Source organism: Pyxicephalus adspersus, chromosome 6 (genome assembly GCF_032062135.1).
Source record: "Pyxicephalus adspersus chromosome 6, UCB_Pads_2.0, whole genome shotgun sequence".
NCBI classification, from domain to species: domain Eukaryota; kingdom Metazoa; phylum Chordata; class Amphibia; order Anura; family Pyxicephalidae; genus Pyxicephalus; species Pyxicephalus adspersus.
Window position 1 is genome coordinate 4,045,533 of NC_092863.1, and position 2,277 is coordinate 4,047,809.

The 2,277-nt window shown below is 43.7% G+C and overlaps 1 protein-coding gene across 1 annotated transcript; it reads right to left on the bottom strand.

Moving 5' to 3' along the window:
• Nucleotides 1-226: 226 nt before the first annotated feature.
• Nucleotides 227-1,522, bottom strand: MC3R (melanocortin 3 receptor). The gene has a single exon (XM_072413702.1). It carries the CDS (start codon nucleotides 1,222-1,224, stop codon nucleotides 253-255), a length of 972 nt encoding a protein of 323 aa, XP_072269803.1. The 5' UTR covers nucleotides 1,225-1,522; the 3' UTR covers nucleotides 227-252.
• Nucleotides 1,523-2,277: the final 755 nt, after the last annotated feature.

Genomic DNA, 2,277 nt, shown 5'->3' on the forward strand with positions numbered 1-2,277 from the left:
AAATGTGACTGTTATTGGTGGCTGTGGTTTTATGCATTTTACATCATTAAATGTTATTCCCCCTGACTAGAGTGGTAAGCAATACAAGAACTGTGAGATAGCCAGAAGAATTTGCAGAATCCTTCCACTGTGCTGAGCCATGCTTCACAGTTCTTGCTGTGCCCCTGCCCTGAATGGTTAAATGGACTGAATTTTATGAATGACACAATGAACACATAAACAACGGCACGTGTCGGGGAAGGGAAGGAGACTCTAACCACACTTTCCAAAATTCATGCCGTAGCAGCATATGATCTCCTTGAAGGTCTTACGCATTTCCAGGCTGCGAAAGGCGTAGATGAGGGGGTCGATGACAGAGTTGCACATAATGAGGATTAAATACGTGTTGAAGTAGGCACCGTAGCAGACGCAGTAAGAGTTGGCGGGGCAAGAGATGATAAGGATGAGGTGCAGAAAGAAAGGAGCCCAACAAACAACAAAGACCCCTAGGAGGATGGTGATAGTGATGGCGCCCTTCATGCACGTCCGCTGTTGCACCACGCCGTCGACAGGAAGAGCGGCGATCCGTTTGACGTGGAGGCGGGCAAACAGGAACATGTGCACGTACATGGTGGCCATGAGGACAAGCATGGTAAAGAACATGGTGATGAGGCACACGATGACCGTCTTGCTTTCCGAGTAGACAATAAAGACGATTCCGCAGATGATGCAGGAGATCCAGATGACCATGATCAAAGCCAACGCTTTCTTCACCGTCATGATGCTGTGATATCGTAACGCATAGAAAATTGTGATGTAGCGGTCTATAGCAATCACCAGTAGGCTGCAGATGGAAGCCACCAGGGAAATGCAAATCAAAGAGTCAAAAACATCATCTAGCTGTTGGAGGAGCTTGTCCCCAATGTCCAAGTATTTGTTCTGAACGGCAATGACGATGGTTTCCAAAGCGTTGGACACGCTGACCAGCATGTCCGCCACGGCCAAGCTGCAGAGGAAAAAGTACATGGGCGAGTGGAGGTTCTTGTTCTTCAGAATGGCCAGGATCACCAGAATGTTCTCCAACAAGCTGACAATCCCCAGAGTTAGGAACACCTCGGTCTTGATGAAAACCTGTTCACAAAATTCAATACTGCTGAGGTTGTTTAACAAGAGGGTCTCGTTAAAGTCCAAGGTGCCATTGAACTGGACGGAATGAATGAACAAAAGGTCGTTGGATGCATTCATGGTTGAAGCTTTGGGGAATTGTTTTCCAGGACTTCACGGAAATAAAGGATACAAAGAGAAATGACTAAGCAAACGAATCCAAGGACGGTTCCTGTATGCTGGTCACAGCTGAGACGATGAGGAATGCATGTCCACCTTCCATGAGTTTGTAGACTTTGCAGAACCCCAACTTCAAGAAGAAACAGCAGCAGCCTCCTTTAGGATAGCAAGTCTTTCCATGCTCTGGGATTCTGTAGCAATCCACAGCTTGCTTGCCGCACTCACTCCAAAGACTGTCTGCTGCTGTTACAAGGCTGAGAAAAAAATATCTCCAGATTTCATATTCATTGATAGTTGAGACTCCTCCTAATGCTCCAGCACACTAAATCACCCTCCTATAAAGCCAGCATAGTAGTGAGTGACAGCCTGATATAACAGGTGCCTGCAATATCAGCACACTGCACACTGGGAAAATAATACAGGTGTTATAGCGCCCCCTGCAGTTCAGAAGATTAAATATACACAAACCTTTTCATCTTCTAATCTAGTGAAGTGATATATAAAATGTTTGCGCTCCTAGCTGATATTTTGATGGGAGATAGATCAAAATGATGAATTTTCTCCAAGAGAATGAAATGTTTTCAGGCTTGGTAGGAAATTGAAATCAGTTTGATTAAACTTTACCATTTGTGTATGGGGTGACAAGGGGGGCCAGTGTGATATTGGTTTTCAATTGCTCTAAATGTTTGTTGGAAAACAGAGGAAAAAATATAGATATTGGTGAAAGTGAACTTGTTTATAATATTTAATCTGTTCTAAGTGCCAGGTAGATTGTTAGATTGTTCAATTTCACTAGGCACATGATACAGTACAGCGATTTACTCCATGTGTATAATGAGCTCATCATAAAAGAGATTGATATACAGATAGGTAGCCCCCACTGGTCATATCATAAATTCCTATTTGCAGAGATTTACTGCTATGCAGTGAATAGCCTTTGTAATTCAATCTGGTTTCATTCATAACCCACAAAGCAGACAACTTTAGATGAAGAATGACTCTGCAAACCTCAGA